The sequence below is a fragment of the Trichoderma breve genome, chromosome 5 (assembly GCF_028502605.1).
Source record: "Trichoderma breve strain T069 chromosome 5, whole genome shotgun sequence".
In the NCBI taxonomy this organism is placed as follows: domain Eukaryota; kingdom Fungi; phylum Ascomycota; class Sordariomycetes; order Hypocreales; family Hypocreaceae; genus Trichoderma; species Trichoderma breve.
Window position 1 is genome coordinate 3,029,318 of NC_079236.1, and position 14,671 is coordinate 3,043,988.

Below are 14,671 nucleotides of genomic sequence, written 5' to 3' on the forward strand. Positions count from 1 at the left end.
CCCCATGTCCATCTCATCCCACACAAGGCAGAGCCCATCGTCACCTGCCTTGCAAACCGCTGCCCTCTTCTTTTCCTGTATTTCTTTCTATTCCTGTGTAATCGAGTGTCTGGTGATTGTGTTCTCCCTCTCTTTAAACCACCAACCTCTCTTTCTACCACCTCTGAGCCTTATCTCTCTCTATATCTCCATCTCTCAGCCATCCTTGTATTTCTTTGTCCAGGTCTTAAAGCCGCCTTTAGATCGCACCGGCGCACGTGCCGCTAATCGCAGCTCCAGCCTCAAATCAAACCCACTTGGATCAATTACACCTACATCTGCGACCACCTCCAACCAAATTCCAACTCTAGACCTTCGTTCTTTGAACCCTCCGACGCCTCTCCCCCCCATCTCTCTCCGTTGCTTTCTTCTCTCTCCAACTCCCTCTTCCATCTCACCTCTCTATTACCTAACCTCGTGCGCATTGCCACGCTCCTCTCCTCCCCATGTCCTCATCAGCTCCGTGGGACTACATCGCCAAGCTAGTCTGCATCGGCGACTCAGGATGCGGCAAATCTAGTCTCACCATCCGCCTCTGCGAAGGCCGCTTCTCCGCGCACCACGACGTCACAATCGGCGTCGAATTCGGCTCCCGCATCGTCCCCGTCGGCCCTCCTCACACTCCCGCCGGCCCCATCCCGTCCCTGTCCTCTCCAGACGAACCCTCGTCCCCCGCAGGCCTTCCGGAGCCCCGGCGCGACACCAGCGGCATCCCCCAGAAGCATATGAAGCTCAGTCTGTGGGACACAGCCGGCCAGGAGACGTACAAGTCCGTCACGAGATCATATTTCCGCGGCGCAAGCGGTGCGCTGCTCGTCTTCGACCTGTCGCGCAAGGCCACCTTTCAGCACGTTACCGACTGGCTGAATGATCTTCGCCAGATTGCCGAGCCGGACATTGTCATTGTCCTGGTCGGCAACAAGGCCGATTTGACGCAGCAGGAGGACAACAAGCGAGAGGTCACGCGGGAGGAAGCGGAAGAGTGGGCCAGGCGCAATGGCATCCTTGAATACGTCGAGACGAGCGCCAAGAGCGGCGAGAACGTTGAGAAGGCCTTTATGAGGGTCGCCGAGAGGATATACCAGAACATCCAGGCCGGCAAGTACAATCTAAACGACAGGAGGTCTGGCGTCAAAGGTCCCGGCGCTGGCGGGAACCGGCAAGTGAAATTGTCTACCGACGCCGCTAAATCAGGAGGTGGATGTTGTTGAGACGGGTTTTTCTTTTTCAGTTCTCTTTTCTGTATAATTCGAATCGTAAGCGAAAGTCGTGTGCGCACGGGGAGGAACAAAGAGGAAGGAAAGTCGACAAGACAAGACAAGATACCCGATGGGCTTTCATCATTTACACGACTATAAGTCCGAGAGCCCTTGATGACATCCATATCAAAGTAACTGGCAGCATGGCACTGTATAATAGTAGTAGAATGCACAACATAACTGGCAGACGCGAAGCCAAATGACGCTTTCTTTCTGCACCGGGCAATGGCAATGGCAAAATTGGGGAGATATATGTCTTGCATTAAATGCGGTGTATAGTATTTTCCGCCAACCCTTTTTTCCCATATCATCTTTTTATATGACTTGCAAAATCCTTCCTACCCTACCCGTGTCTTTTTTCTTCATTAATGTGAGAAATCTCCATACACCTCCCACGTCTTTACAAATCTTACAGAGTGTGCGCGAGTGTTTTTTTGGTTGTTTAACAATAAGCAGCCTCCCTCGACCACCATCCACTCATCCATCTACCCCCAAGATAAAAAAAAAATTCCTATGATGATGAACACGGGTTAAAAGTATATGTTCGCCACCATGGTGTGTTGAGTTGGCTAGTCGGAAATACTGTTTAATCGCTGATGCGCCAGTTGTCAAACCACTTCAGGTATGAGTACTGCTGGTTGCTTCCAGTCATACCCCAGCAGATGGGGATGAACAGGACGTAAAGTCCAATAATGACAGAGTACAGGACGCCATAGATGACACTCTGGACAACAGCATTACGGTTCCTCAGGACCCAGTCAACAAGGAAGCCCAGGGAGAGGATGGCAAAGTACAGAGCAGGATAGTAGTGGTGAACGTAGGTAACACGCGCCATGATGACAAAGGGAAGGTAGTGTAAGAACCAGCCAATGACGGGGTAGATGCCGGCGTAGTGAATCTGCTCGATCTCGAAGTTGTTGAGCTCCTTGAATCCGCGCTGCCATCGCACAATGTACCACGCCACAACAAGAGCGACAAGGCCGAGAGAGGCGGTGGAAACCCAATAGACGAACGGGTTACCAAGAAGGAAGTACTTGACAATGTTGTCATCCCAGCCGCACATGCGAAGGCCGACGTTCAGGATGGGCCACTGCCACCACTGAGAGGCCAAGTCATCCTGCTTGTCGGGATCCGGCACCAGGGCGTTGTTGGAAGTCATCATGGCAACGTTGAGGTGGATAAAATCGTGGATAAAGGGCGACTTGTAAACGCCGGGGTCGCTGGCAGGCACTAAAAGATCAAGAGAGTCAGTCATGCTTAAAATGCTAGAATAAGAGTAAAGAGTAATCGTTCACTCACGCTTGTCGTTCCAGTGAGCCTCAACGTTCCAGTGAGTGTAAGTGTCGCGAGGGTTGTTTTGCTTGTCGCAAGTAACCTCAATCTGCTTGAAACCCCACTGAGGAAGGTTGACGTTTCCAGCGCGGAGGTAGCAGCCCAGTGCAGTGTGCTTAAGGCGGAAGGCAGTCGTGAGAGTGCGGATTCTGCTGCGATCGCGGGATGCCGTGTCTCGGACGACCTCGATGCGCCAGTGGTCCTTGTCATCACCAACAGTGAGGTTGCCATAGCTGGACACTTCGCGGTGGGACTTGGTGACGGGGGCATCGATCTCGTGAGAGTGCAGGTTGCGGCCAGTCTGGGCGTGAATGAGACGAATGACGGATCCATCACCAATGAATCGGAGGTCGGGGGACTCGGCATCGTAATCGGCTTCGAAGCGGTTGGGGTAAAAGAACCAGTCGTTGTTGGCATCCTTGTGGTGGTAGCAAGTAACCTGCTGCTGGCCAGATCCCTCAGGATAGGTCTGGACGTGAGAGTGAAGAAGACCACCACCATAACCCATGTTCTTGATGGTGGCACGAGATCCGATGGCAATCTCCAGGGGGCTATTCTTGCCGACTTCGGTTCCCTTCAGGTTGGCCTGGAACAGGGAGCTCATCTGGGCATCACCAGGACCGGTGGAGTCGAGAATGGCAAAGTGCAGGGCAAAGGAGATCATGTAGATGAGGAAAGGAACAACAATGAGGCCCACGACGCGAGCAGAGAAGTGGGCGGCAAGGACAGGCTGCAAAAGTGTAAGCGAATGGCGATCCGTACTGGCATAGCGAGAGGGTTACTTACAATAGGCATCTTTCTGTCGCCATACTTTCTCCACAGATCCTCAATTGTGTAAAGACCAACCAGGGCAGTGACAAACAGACCGACGAGCTTAACACTGCAAACGCATCCGATGCTCACACCCGTCATGAAGAGCCAAAAGAACCATTCGGGCTCGAAGCTGTTGTGACGCTGGTTGTGGAACTTGGCCCAGCAAAGAGTGGTAGCAAAGGTTCCACAAAGAAGCATGGAGTCGAGGAGGATGAAGCGGCTGATGGTGGTGTAAGAGTTCTCGCAGAGGACCATCAGGGTAACAAACCAGACGGCAGGTCGGGTCAGTTTCAGCTCCTTGGCAGTAAAGTAGGCCATGGGGATACAAGCAATGCCAAAGGCGGCATTAAAGGCTCGCATAAATGTATAGTTGACATCTTCGGGGTATTTCTCGCCAGACTTGAATTCGAAGGATCCGTTGTAGCCGGCGAGGACTCCGGAGAGGCCTACCAGCATCTTTCCGAGCGGAGGGTGGACGTCGAAGTAGTATTCATGTTTGATATAGTAGCTTCCAAACTTGCCAAAACTGTAAAGAGTCACAAGTCAGTAAAACTCGTTCCACTCTAGCACGTCTCTCAGGCACATGGCGACAAGGGTTACGTACTGAGCCTCATCCCAAGTGACGATATCGCTAATGCCAATCTTCCACAATCGAGTGAAGATGGCAACGGCTGTGAAGATCAGCGGGGCAAGGATGGACTCCAAGTCTGCAAGCACTTCAAAGAGAGATTTCTCCTGCAACCGCTGTCAGTCCGATGCTTGCACGCAATTAAGTCCGCCGGCTCTCGCTGATTATATCAATACCTTCTTTGCCAGCTTCTTCTTGTCCTCAGGCTGGACAATGGGCCCGGGCGCGGCTTGCGAAGCCACCTGTCGCAGCCTCAAGCCTTCGCCCTGGTCAGCGCCGGAGGCGAGGACGGCCTTGTCGGCAGCCATGGTTTGAAAGAAAACTTCCTGTTCCCCCGGGAACTGGTAAATGGAGGTGAAAAAGAATCAATTGGAGTGGTTGAACGGATTTTCGAGATGTGAGGTCGGAAGAGAAAAAGGGGAGAGGCGACCAGCTAGCTCCAACAGAAGCAGGCTGCGGCACAATTTGTAATGACTGGACGAGTTGGACAGACTCAAAGATAGTAGAACATCAACGACGACGATGCTGGCACCGTCGACAAGAAAAGGAGAAACAATCCTGATGGCCAAGCCCGGCTCAGGAGAGGGAAACGAAATGGAGGACAAAGGAGGTGTTTGTGGTGGATATTGCTGTTTGCGTCGGGATTCCAAGAATACGACAGCTTCTAAAAAACCCCCCTGGTTCAGCTCTAGGAATATTGGCCACCTTGCAATCCCCTCCAGCCCAGAAGTGCTCAGCCGCGTGGCTAGTGCCATTCTTGGAAAACGCCGGGCCGGTACGTACCTGCGCCGGCTTTTGGCTGCTCCCGTCCACCAGCCACAGCAAGTACAACAGCAGGTCAACAGCTGAGCGGTTTCAATGTTGGTTGAGCCACAGGGATGGAGCAGCTAATATTTCGACGCTATTGTTCACTATTGGTACATGTACTCAGATGAAAGCGCTAAAACACGCACTAAAGCGGCCTTGAAAGTCTCACCCAACATGATTCAATTGGAGCAATCACATGCAAGCGTCTGAGACCACAGTCAGCACATCAGTGGCTCACCATAAGGTTAGGTAGTCCGTACTCATACTAGAATACTAATCCGTCCAATGCCTTATGTCATCCTTGCCGAACAACGGTGGCCAGTGTCTTTCCAACATCTCGCCGAACTCTGGCCATCCTCTTATTCTCCTTCGGTTTTTGCTCTGGTCAGCCAAACAGATGAAACACCCTCGCCAGATGAACAGTTTTGGCTGCCGTCGAACTTGACCTTGCGTGGGAACCCCCCCGTTTCAGTTTCGTGCTTCTTTTCTTCCATTCCTTCTAATTAAATTCCCTGCTATCACCGCCCTTTCCACGGTACTTGTATGAGCTGGGTAGCCTCATCCTAATCTTAAAAAGCATCCCCCGTCTTCAGCTGCGCCTCAGCGGCAGGCGCTGCGGTTGCGCCAGACGCAAGCAAGCCAAATGCCTTCCCTTGTCTCCGAGTTCATCATCAACCCTGTGCTGCGACAGGCTCGCCGCTTTTCCGAGATCTCCCGTGCAACGTTGGCCGGCGATGAAGAGACGCCAGTAGTTCCGCCCGACGCCGTCCACGATTCTGACGACGCCGACGATGTCGGGCAGCAGGGGCCCGATGCATCGCCCGATGTATCGCCTGAGCAACGACGCTCCCGGCCTTTGAGCTCCTCCACCCAGGAGACGATCGTGGAAGAAGTCCCGGCCGGACCAGCCACGGGTCACGGACCTCTGCTTGACCATCTTGGCTTCCCAATAACACCGCCCAGAAATGCGCCCACTAAGAATGGCCCCATTCCCGAGGACGACGGTATGCGAGAGCTGCGTTCCCGCATCCAGGAGATCAACGCTCGGGAGATCCCATCTAATGAAAAGGCCAGGCTCATGCACGATACCCTGTTGGAGGGCTATCGTGCCTCCGTGATCGCCGGCTCGCCTCTTGCCAAAAGCGATTCGGATGACGGCTCCATCGGCCAGACATGGGAGCTTGCCAGCCCTGTCGGACCTCTGGAGTCGCTCAAGTACTGGCAGAATCAATTGATTGGAGAGCCGTCAGTCAAGGAGACGTTTGTCTTGAGTGACAGCGACATAGCTCCGACCTACGCTCCTGTTCGACACTCCAGGACACCAAGCACAACAACTCCAACACACTCGGCTGCTTCGCTTACTGAAACTCGAGGCCCGCTAGGATGTGAGCACTATGAGCGGAACGTGAAGTTGCAGTGTTCCACTTGCAAAAAGTGGTATACCTGTCGTTTTTGCCATGACATACACGAGGACCACACGCTGATCCGCAAGGATACAAAGAATATGCTTTGCATGCTCTGTGCCACACCGCAAAAGGCGTCTGAGGTCTGCAGTAACTGCGGTGTGGTGTCAGCGCAGTATTACTGTAACATCTGTAAGCTCTGGGAGAATCGGGCCAATAAGCCCATCTATCATTGCAATGACTGTGGAATATGTCGTCGGGGCATGGGGCTGGGAAAGGACTTCTTCCATTGCAAAGTGAGTTCAGTTCACTTCCCCTTTTCTTTATGTTCCGCGGCTAAACAGCATCGTAGACATGTCGAGCATGTATCACCACATCCATTGAGAGCTCGCACAAGTGTATCGAGCGATCAACAGACTGTGACTGTCCGATTTGTGGCGAGTACATGTTTACATCGCCAAAACGGGTTGTCTTCATGGTGTGTGGCCATAGCATACACAAGAAATGTTATGAGCAGCACACTCGGGCCTCGTACAAATGCCCAATTTGCAACAAGAGCCTCATGAATATGGAAACGCAGTTTCGCAATTTGGATCTGGCCATCCTAAGCCAGCCAATGCCACCGGATTTCCGTGACACCAAGGCCAAAATTCTGTGCAACGATTGCTCTGCCAGAAGCACAGTGGCATATCACTGGCTTGGACTTAAATGCTCGATATGTCGGTCATATAACACGGTAGAGTTGCAGATCTTGGGGCAGAATGCCGAGTCGCTCCAGCCGGCAGCTGGTGATCAGTCTCAGGCCGCACGGGAGGCTGGTTCAGAAGAAGCGGTACCTGGGGCTCGACGGATCTCAATCACGACAGGCGCGCGGGCGCCCAACAGGCGGCGACATTCTTCCAATGCACCAGAGCCTCCATCACGCATACTCGAAAGATATGCCCGATCCATGTCGCCTTCTCATATGATGATGGATATACCACAGGCTGCCGTTCTCGAAGTGGACGGAGAGTCTGACGATGACATCTTGGGCTTCTGGAGAAGTGGCGAGGATGAAGAAGATGAATCAAGCGAAGATGAGTACGATTCTGATGAATCGACTGATGACGATGCCCACGACGCAGATGAGGACGAGGAGGAAGAAGAGGATGAGTTCAATTTGATTGGACACAGGTAACGACTCAGACCTGCGGCTTGAGTAAGGAAGCTTTCAGGTTTGTGAGAGCACATGGAGGTTGTTAATGAGGCATGACGACATACGAAAATACTTGCCATCCACAAGGGGCATCCTATGGAGTGGAGTTTGGCAAATGCATGAGCTTTTTGGTTGTTATTCTTTTCTTTTTCTTCTCTAGTTTTGGGATACCATGTATTTTGTTTCTTTTTCCCATTGTTCCTTCTATGTCTCTATTTTTTGTCTTCCTTTTCCTTCTTTTATTTCGTATCATATGTTTGCTTTGGAGGAGTTTCTTTAAATTAGTACGACGGCATGGCGCTGATATGGGCATTGCATCGACAGAAAAAGTTGGACTATTGGGAGGAAAAAAGGGAAGAGGTCACTTTTGCATATGGAAATTGGGAGTGTCATTGGGGCAACGCTCCATCAATTTAATATTTACCATGTACAGTAATAGTCGTCCAAAGTGATAATATAGTATTTGTAAACGCCCTAAGCGCCATGAATAACAGATGAAAATCCCAGCTCAAATATCATATCAAGCAAAAATCAGATAGAAGAACACCAATTGCAAAAGGTTAACCTAGCGGGATGAGGCGAAAAACGGTTGCATGCGCGAATGTGGTGAAAGTGAAAGGCTTCACCGATTATTAGCGGCGGCGGCCTCTTGCTGTTCCCGGCGCGTGTCATCGGCAATCTCACGCAGCTCCTTGATGACTTGCTAAAGAGGAGCCGTTAATAATTACGCGATAGTTTGAAACGACGGTCACATTCAAAAGAAACCGGGGGTTTGCTTGCTTACCACGAGAGATTCGGGATGGACGCCTTGTTCGATTAATGAGATGCATGTGGACAACATGCGGCGGTCCATGTGGCAGTTCTAGTTGGAGGGGAAGATTAGCACTGATGTTTTCTTTTCTTTTTCTTGGTGGAGTGAGATGCGTACTAGCATGGTTGAGATTTCTTCGAGAATGTCGACGGCTTGGGAGGCCGCGACGTGTTTGTCGGGTTTGGGCATGGCGACGGGCTGATTTTGAAGACGTTGGTTTAGATGCTGGGAGGATGTTTGGCCTGGGTTCAGGTGTTGTATGAATGTCTGGCTTAGTGGGGCGTTGACGCGCTGCAGCTAAGCTTGACAGCGGCTTTGCAGCGCCTGTTAGCGATTTGCACATGTGGCTGGTGAGGATCAAGACCAGCGTTAGGTATGCGGGAGGTAAGTCAGTGGCTTCGTCTTTATATTGCAGCTCGAGGTACATAATCATTGGTTCATTTTGTAAAACTCGTCACGTTCCTGTGGCATTGGATGTCGATTCTTGAAACTACGCGAGAGAAGAAAACAAAGTTCAGTGTCCATATACATCATGTAAATCATCAGCTGCGGGTATCTAGCACACATATCATCGTAACAATCAAACTTCCCTCCCCCGTGACTCAGGACTTTACGGCCTCCACAAACAGCTCTCTCATTCCCTTCAGCAGCACAACCAGTTCCCTCGACTCGTTGACCTTATCCAGCACCCTCTCGACGCTCTCACGCTCCAGTTTAGGCCTGCAATGCTTCACATCGTAGTCCCTCGAGCTAGTCACCAGCTCGAACCACGCTTCGCGCTCCCAGTTTTTCTCGTCAATATGCGTGTACACAAACTTGAGCCGGTCGTCTTTTCCCGCGCCCTCAATCCGTAGACACAGGTTTGTGATCCAAAAGTCCAGCTCGGGGACGTTGTACCGTAGCTGCGCCTCCTTCTGCTTCATGTAGGCGCGTTGGGCGGCCAGTCGAGAGTCTATCTCAGCTTGGGTCTCTGCAATCTGGGCCTTGAGGCTGTCGCGCGCGGCGATGTGGCTGTCGCGCTGGGCGGCGAGCGAGGATATCGAGCCTTCCATTTCGCGCTTCTCGGCTTCTTCCTTCTCAATGGTTTGCTGGTACGTTGACATTTTGACTTGGGCGATTTCAATATCTCTCCGTCGCATGCGTTCATCCTCTGCGGGGAAGGGGGAGTTAGTCTCTTGTTCATAGATGGTATCCAGATTTATATGGCATTTTTGCACCAGCGCATACCTTGAAGCTCGGCCATGTTGACGCGGAATTGATTGCGCTCCTCCAAGACACGCTTGCGGCCTTGCTCAATAAAGGCATCGAATTTAGCTGTAAACTTGGCCATGCGCTCGCGCAAATCGTCGAACCCAAAGTCGATGCTGGGCAGCGTGTCGGCGGCGGAGGGGCCAACGGGGGCCATGGTCTGGCGGCCAGGGCCAATTGACATTGATGGATCGAAGCCGGCAGCCATTGTGTGTGTGTGTCTACTCGTCTTATTTTCTGGGCTTCTGCTCGCAGAGAGTTGTAGGTGGGATGAAGCAAAGCAAAAACGCTGTTTGGTCGGTTCTAGAGCTCCGGCTGGTGGTGTTTACCCAAAAAGCACGTTGCTGGGTCGACATAGGTAAGTGTGGCGCAAAATCAGAGCGCAGGCCCAGTCACGTGGCTCAAATTCAAGAACTCAAATCTCAAGCAAGTCAGTCTGTCGTGACATGCTCAGTGAAGGAAGAGGGCTGAGCATTTATTTATTTTTCTTGAATAATTACCATTTACATTTATTGCACTTATTACATCCGCTATTGCCAATCTGAGCCACGCTGCTGCCTCTATGTGACCCCGAATGCAGCTACGATCTGTCTTAGGTGAAATCGAGATGAAGAAAAGAAAAAATCAACCTCTTCTCATCGCATTGGATACGATAACTAGCCTAGAATGGCGGACTGGTGGCCTCATCCCCTAATGGGCCTGGGCACTCCAGGCGAATTGAAATATATTCCCAGCGAGCATCCCGGAAGAACACTTGGGATATTGGAGACGTCCCGGTTCACCTCAAGATGTAAGTGAAAAGCTAGGGGCAGAGACGAGGCAAACGAAGACCCCACCAAAAACTAATGTTAACATCGGATAATAGGGCCTCATTTCAAGATTGTCAGTGCTTCAACCATTACTTATTCAGCTTCAAAAAGTCGATCTCCGGAGACATCCACCAGGCTCTGGAGGGAACGTCAAAATCAAGAACGATGGCTGTTCAAATCTCACCCAGAGATCGCCATGGGCAACTCCGCATATCAAGACACTCTCAAAGCAGACATGGAAGCGCTCAACATCTCAGATGATGCTCCTAACACCAGGCCTTTGTTCGCCATTGGGCACGTACCCGATGCAAGTGTTAAGACAGGGCCTTTAAAGTCTCCTATAATGGCCGTCGCTTGTGGAGAATCTGGAGAGCTCTTACGGCTGGCTCGCATGGAGGATGTGCCGTTACAATGGGGAGATAATGCAAATGCATTTCTGAATCTTCAGAGCATCGATCCGGCCAACAGGGAGGCTGAATTAATGTGGACTAATGACGGACTGCCCATCAGGCAGATCAAATTTGCTGGGAACCATTCAAAAGACGACACACCTCGGTGGCTGCTGGTTCAAAAAGAAACAGCAACAACCATTCTCAAGCCGGAATTCCGCCAAGTGCCCACCACCTCAAATCAGCCAACGAGCAGCTTGATTCGGGAACGACCATCACTGATAAACCCAAATCCTTTGCTAACTATTCAGTATCATCAGACGGGGGGAAATGCTCATTCTGATGTCGCCTTGTTTGCCACGGCATCTGGACGATCGCATCAACTTGCTATTATCGACGAAGGCGGGTATTGGAGCATATGGGATGATCCGGGAACTTCGCAGGTCCAACGAAGAGTGGCTCCCCAATTGACTCTCAATAAATGCGGACACATTTCTCATGGCCTACTCAACGAATTGCCGTCTATGCCTTCCTATCCGACTGAAAGACACGGGATTCTTATTTTAGAAGAAACGTGGTCTGGAAAAGTAGAAAGCTCACCATCCCCCTCCTCCCGCAAGACGGCAGACGCTACCACGCGATATCTTCTGATGTGGAATCATGAGAGAATGGAAGTTTTGAATTTAGACGCAAACATCTTACTTCCAAGGCTCGGTCACATCATTCGGGAAAGGGGTAAACTGGATTGGATTCTGGATATTCATCGCAGCCCGATTAAGCAAGGTCATGTTTTCATTCTCACGCAATATCATATCACTTGGGTCGATGTGTTTAGCCGTGATGAAGGAGAATCAGGCCTCCTGAAGCCGTCAATATTGCTCTCGTGCCCCCATTTGGGAACAAAAAAAGACGACTCGAGGATGTTTGTCTGCCGAGCATCAGATGATGACCAAGACACATCTCTAGTCTTTATCTACTATCCACGAATGGGCCAGCTTTGCATATTCTGGTTCACATTTTCACCTATAAGCAGGATGCCTCAGTGGCATCGAGACATTATATCACTTCCGGGGAGCGAGGACACGGAATTTCCAGCAAAGAATGTGATTGAGTATCTCAGGGTCGACCCAGTCCAACTTGCGGTCTCAGTCAAAGAAAATGCGTCAAGCCCGGGAATGGACTACCATAAAAAGGGCGCCCTGTTTTATCAGTTAACTTTCTTGGGCAAAGATTTAAGCCTACAGCGTTGCCTATGCGTCACGTCTGATGACCCGACGCTCGAAGTCCAAGACCCCACGGTGCCTGCTGCGTGGGCTGAAGCCAAACAACAAATGAAAAAGCAAAAGGGGAGAAGAACTGCCATGGCGAAGATTTCCGGCTCATTTATCTTTCCAGACGAAATGACTGTCGACGACGTTGAGATGCTTATGAATGGTGAAGTTGAAGATGACGGAGAGTCTGATGATAATGTTGAGAGTCCAGCACTTGCCCGACCGACCCTTATCAAGATGGATAGACTATACCAAGCCCTACAAAACTCTCTAGAAGCTTCAATAAACCAAGGAGAAACCGGCCTCCCTTATCAATTGTTTGACGCTCTTAGACAATGCCTTAATGATGGGTTCGACCAGGGGAGGCTACCATTGATAACATGGTAAGTAACTAAGCTTGAGCTTGCTCTCACAGAGCATATACTAATCATGTCACAGGGGCGAAGTGGCTGAAGTGATGCTGCAAGATCCAACATTTGAGCCCCCTGATGACCCTCTGAGAGACGAAATGGAGAAGATGCTGGATGAAAACACCGAAAAGGTTGTTGTTACTCCACTTCAGCTATATAACCAGAACGAAATGCCCATGTCACTGGTTAGCCTGCAATATCTGCAACGCCATTTTTCCGACGTATGGATCGATCCTATAAAGGGCATTCTCACTGAGGAGATACAACAAGTTCGGCAAATATGGGTTACCGAACTAGCTAGAGAGGCTTTTCTGTCCAGCTATGGAATCATGTACCAGGATATTCCATTGCTTGGGCCTAGCAGTTCTGACGTGCTAGAGGAGGAGGAGTCTCAAAGGTCTCGAACAAGGCGTCAGATTGGCAGCTCCCAAATTATAACCTCGTCGAGATCAGCTTCCAGGGACATAGGATCTTCGCCCGCTGCCTCACCCGCTGCATCGGCAATCTCCAACGGGCCAGACGAGGCGGTTGAGCGACTACGACTATTGGCCCAGTCTTTGGACACTGACAGGCCGGACGTTTCAAAACGGTCCAAAGTGCTATCATACTGGCCCAAGGAACGGGGTGTCGATCCAAACAATTACATTTCAAGCGTAGCAAGAGCCAATGAGGAGCTCTTCAGGGACGCCAAAGAACGGCTACAGAGGATCGAAGCGAAGCGCAAAGCGCGATCGGAAAAGTTTAGGCGACCAGCATTCATGAGACAGGGGCTTCCCGACATCAATCCCCTGGCATCAGTGCGACCGCCGCCCGTGCAAGTCATGTCCAGCCAGGCCGCTCCGGAGGCGACTCAGCAGCAGACGGCTGTGACGATGAGCCAACCCGTTTCTGGGCCGTTTGGAGATAGGAAGAAGAAGAAGGTGAAGAGGAAGGGTGGATTCAGATGATTTTTTATCCTTATTATTATTTTACTGGCTGGAAGGAAGTTTTTTTTGAAAACCTGGGTTGTTTGCTTATATTAGTAGTTTCTGGGTTTGTACTACTTGGTGATTTCATTGATACCCGCTAGATATGAGATATTAGATGGATGCGATTTACTATTTAAAGGATCTTTGGTGTTTATATGAAGAAAGAATTAGTTAAATATCAGAAAACTCTATTAATTCTGCGTGTTATTTTGTAAAGGTGGTGGTGCTCGTCTCAGGTAAGACTTGGAGTCGCTCAATTTAACGGCTAGCTGCGGGGCCTCTGATGCCGTAGCAAACAAACCATCTACATCATCGAATCAAAGAAATTTATTCCATCCCGCCATCTACATAACAAATCCCATCTCGGATCATTATTCCTCAATTTCAAAATATTCATTCAATCCATCAGAGAATCCATCAGAAAATTGAGTAACAAGCATGTCTCACTGCCACGACGAGCACGATCACCATGGCCATTCTCACGACCATGGCGAGCACGACCACTCAGACGACATCACGCCCGCACTGCAGTCTTCGCTGTACGAGCAAATCAATTTCGATGAAATCACGACGCTCAACGAGGCGCGCAGGGATGCTGGCAAGTTGATTGTCAAGAAGACGTGGGCGGAGAGATTGAGTGCCGAGCCGGAGCTGGAGAGCGATGCTGATGAGCAGCTTCTCATGACGGTGCCGTAAGTTTTTCTTATTCTTATTATCCTCTTCTTCCAGCTGCTATATGTATATGCATGATCACATGTGTGAATTTCATCATAATATGATTGACTTCTGCTTCACCACAAATAATCTTCTAATCTCATTTTCAATAGATTCACAGCCCAAGTCAAGCTACACTCCATCCTCATCCGCACATCCCCATCCCTCTCGGCCCCCAAAACGCTCCAACTCTTCATCAACCGCGACGACATCGACTTCGCCGCCGCCGAAGAAGCATCACCAGTACAAACCCTCGAGCTTTCGCAGACGTCCGACATCCAGGAGATCCCCGTCAAGCGCTCGCTGTTTGGCAGCGTGCACCGGCTGGTGCTCTTCTTCGTGGACAACTTTGGCGAGGGAGACGAGGACGTTTCACGGATTAGTTACTTGGGCTTCAAGGGGGAGTGGACGAGGCTGGGAAAGGCGCCGACGAATATCATCTATGAGGCGGCTGCGCAGCCGGGGGATCATAAGGTGAAGGGGACGAGTGTGAATGAGATGGGGAGCGGGATTGGAGGGAGAGGGCCGGGAGTGTAGATGAATGTATACTATAACGACGACGACGATGAAAACAA

General features: G+C 50.7%; 7 protein-coding genes across 7 annotated transcripts; 4 read left to right on the forward strand and 3 right to left on the reverse strand.

Annotated features, from left to right (window-relative positions):
- Positions 1–485: 485 nt before the first annotated feature.
- On the forward strand, positions 486–1,250 carry T069G_08558 (ras family domain-containing protein; the record flags this gene model as incomplete). Its single annotated transcript, XM_056175768.1, has 1 exon — positions 486–1,250. One exon carries the CDS (start codon positions 486–488, stop codon positions 1,248–1,250), a length of 765 nt encoding a protein of 254 aa, XP_056026717.1.
- A 634-nt stretch (positions 1,251–1,884) lies between these two features.
- T069G_08559 (dolichyl-phosphate-mannose-protein mannosyltransferase domain-containing protein) lies at positions 1,885–4,379 on the reverse strand (the record flags this gene model as incomplete). The annotated part of the gene is made up of 5 exons (XM_056175769.1): positions 1,885–2,528; positions 2,598–3,360; positions 3,417–3,969; positions 4,048–4,178; positions 4,248–4,379. The coding sequence occupies 5 exons, from the start codon at positions 4,377–4,379 to the stop codon at positions 1,885–1,887; spliced, it is 2,223 nt and encodes a 740-aa protein (XP_056026718.1).
- A 1,142-nt stretch (positions 4,380–5,521) lies between these two features.
- On the forward strand, positions 5,522–7,458 carry T069G_08560 (CHY zinc finger domain-containing protein; the record flags this gene model as incomplete). Its single annotated transcript, XM_056175770.1, has 4 exons — positions 5,522–6,577; positions 6,634–6,913; positions 6,965–7,099; positions 7,148–7,458. 4 exons carry the CDS (start codon positions 5,522–5,524, stop codon positions 7,456–7,458), a joined length of 1,782 nt encoding a protein of 593 aa, XP_056026719.1.
- A 640-nt stretch (positions 7,459–8,098) lies between these two features.
- On the reverse strand, positions 8,099–8,476 carry T069G_08561 (mitotic-spindle organizing gamma-tubulin ring associated domain-containing protein; the record flags this gene model as incomplete). Its single annotated transcript, XM_056175771.1, has 3 exons — positions 8,099–8,179; positions 8,261–8,338; positions 8,405–8,476. The coding sequence occupies 3 exons, from the start codon at positions 8,474–8,476 to the stop codon at positions 8,099–8,101; spliced, it is 231 nt and encodes a 76-aa protein (XP_056026720.1).
- Positions 8,477–8,889: 413 nt separating this feature from the next.
- Positions 8,890–9,743, reverse strand: T069G_08562 (chromosome segregation protein spc25 domain-containing protein; the record flags this gene model as incomplete). The annotated part of the gene is made up of 2 exons (XM_056175772.1): positions 8,890–9,437; positions 9,515–9,743. 2 exons carry the CDS (start codon positions 9,741–9,743, stop codon positions 8,890–8,892), a joined length of 777 nt encoding a protein of 258 aa, XP_056026721.1.
- A 458-nt stretch (positions 9,744–10,201) lies between these two features.
- Positions 10,202–13,361, forward strand: T069G_08563 (RNA polymerase i-specific transcription-initiation factor domain-containing protein; the record flags this gene model as incomplete). Its single annotated transcript, XM_056175773.1, has 3 exons — positions 10,202–10,325; positions 10,401–12,387; positions 12,443–13,361. 3 exons carry the CDS (start codon positions 10,202–10,204, stop codon positions 13,359–13,361), a joined length of 3,030 nt encoding a protein of 1,009 aa, XP_056026722.1.
- Positions 13,362–13,820: 459 nt separating this feature from the next.
- On the forward strand, positions 13,821–14,633 carry T069G_08564 (PITH domain-containing protein; the record flags this gene model as incomplete). The annotated part of the gene is made up of 2 exons (XM_056175774.1): positions 13,821–14,074; positions 14,210–14,633. 2 exons carry the CDS (start codon positions 13,821–13,823, stop codon positions 14,631–14,633), a joined length of 678 nt encoding a protein of 225 aa, XP_056026723.1.
- Positions 14,634–14,671: the final 38 nt, after the last annotated feature.